The sequence below is a fragment of the Coturnix japonica genome, unplaced genomic scaffold, assembly GCF_001577835.2.
Source record: "Coturnix japonica isolate 7356 unplaced genomic scaffold, Coturnix japonica 2.1 chrUnrandom488, whole genome shotgun sequence".
NCBI lineage: Eukaryota > Metazoa > Chordata > Aves > Galliformes > Phasianidae > Coturnix > Coturnix japonica.
This window is the reverse complement of record NW_015439883.1, coordinates 115,033-116,339: the sequence shown is the minus strand read 5'-3', so window position 1 is coordinate 116,339 and position 1,307 is coordinate 115,033. Positions and strand designations below refer to the sequence as shown.

At 44.5% G+C, this 1,307-nt stretch overlaps 1 protein-coding gene across 1 annotated transcript in view; it reads left to right on the top strand.

The window, feature by feature from the left end:
• Positions 1–456: 456 nt before the first annotated feature.
• The window catches only part of LOC107307120 (protein kinase C gamma type-like), a gene marked incomplete at its 3' end in the record, with an annotated part of 35,033 nt that continues 34,182 nt past the window's right edge, over positions 457–1,307 (top strand). The window contains 1 exon segment of the mRNA XM_032441687.1: positions 457–475. Within this exon segment, the coding sequence (XP_032297578.1) occupies positions 457–475 (19 nt within the window).

Here is a 1,307-nt window from a genome sequence, read left to right as displayed (position 1 = left end):
GGGAATCAATGAATGGTCTTAAAGTCCCTTTTCCAAAGCCCAAAATGAATCCTTCTATCCATCCTATTCATCAAAACAGCTGAGGAGCAATTATCCAATCAATTGGTAGAGAAAGTTTATGTCACCTTTTAAAAGGAGATCAGGACGACCCCTGATGGGCAGAATACAAACTGAATAGACCGAGTTAAAAAGGCAAGCAACCAAAAATCATTATAATATTGTGTACAGAGGAAGAATAATTCCAGATAACTATAGGCCAGTAGAGAGGGACTTGAAATGGATAGGCCTATGGCCTGTCTTGGAAGTATATGTGAACAAATTCTCTCTTAGAGCCATTTCAGGCAAGGAAGAACGAAGTTGATAATAGCAACAGATTTTCAGCATGGATTTGTCCAAGTGTTAAATCAAAGCCCGAACCTGAACTGTAAACCTGAGTTACATTGCTGCAATGAGAAGATGGACGATGGTTTCACAGGTAAGAAGGAATAAAGAATATATTACTGTCGATGTGTTGTTATGAGAACTTTGGCGAGTCCCCACTGTTCTCCACCTCATTATTTGTTTAACACACTAGCTTTCCCTGGAAAAATGGTATGTGTGGTTTAAAACATCAACACACACACACACTTAAATTAAAAAAAGGAAGTATATTATGTAGCAATATTAGCGCCTTGGCTGTCATAGCTCCAAGCCTGCTACTAACTGCGCTCACTTGCTCACAAGACGCCCCTAGTGAAAGACTCACCAAACCGGCCTAACGCTGTGTAACTCCAGTCGTGGAACAAACACCCCCTTGTAGATCCCAGTAAAGTGTCAAGTTCTTAAACCATTACTGCCCTACGTATTAATTTGAAAGCTGACCATCATATGAAGACCATTTCAAGCACGTCCGTCCAAGCCAGGTAGTCCTTTCCCTTACACAGTACCACACTCCCTTGTGGCTATATTCATGGCCTTCAAGACGCAAGAGACGTCCCCCATTCTATTGACTAATAGGCAACTAGCACACGACCCAGTGCAGCTAAGAGAACATATTAAGCTCATCCGTCAGGCACGCATAAGGAATAGGGCCACACGCGGCTATGTCGACACCACTATCCCATATCCCACACAAATTGACAGTGAAGAGTCAATCGCACTCCGCTTAGATGGTAGAACCCACGCTGATCTCTCAGCACCCACCGACATATAGCCAGCCCGCGGTTCAAGCCACCCCCCCCCTTGCACCCCCCCCAAATCCAACGCGCACCGCCTATGCTCAATTCAGAGACGCCCAACGATAAACCCACCCACACATTACGACACCT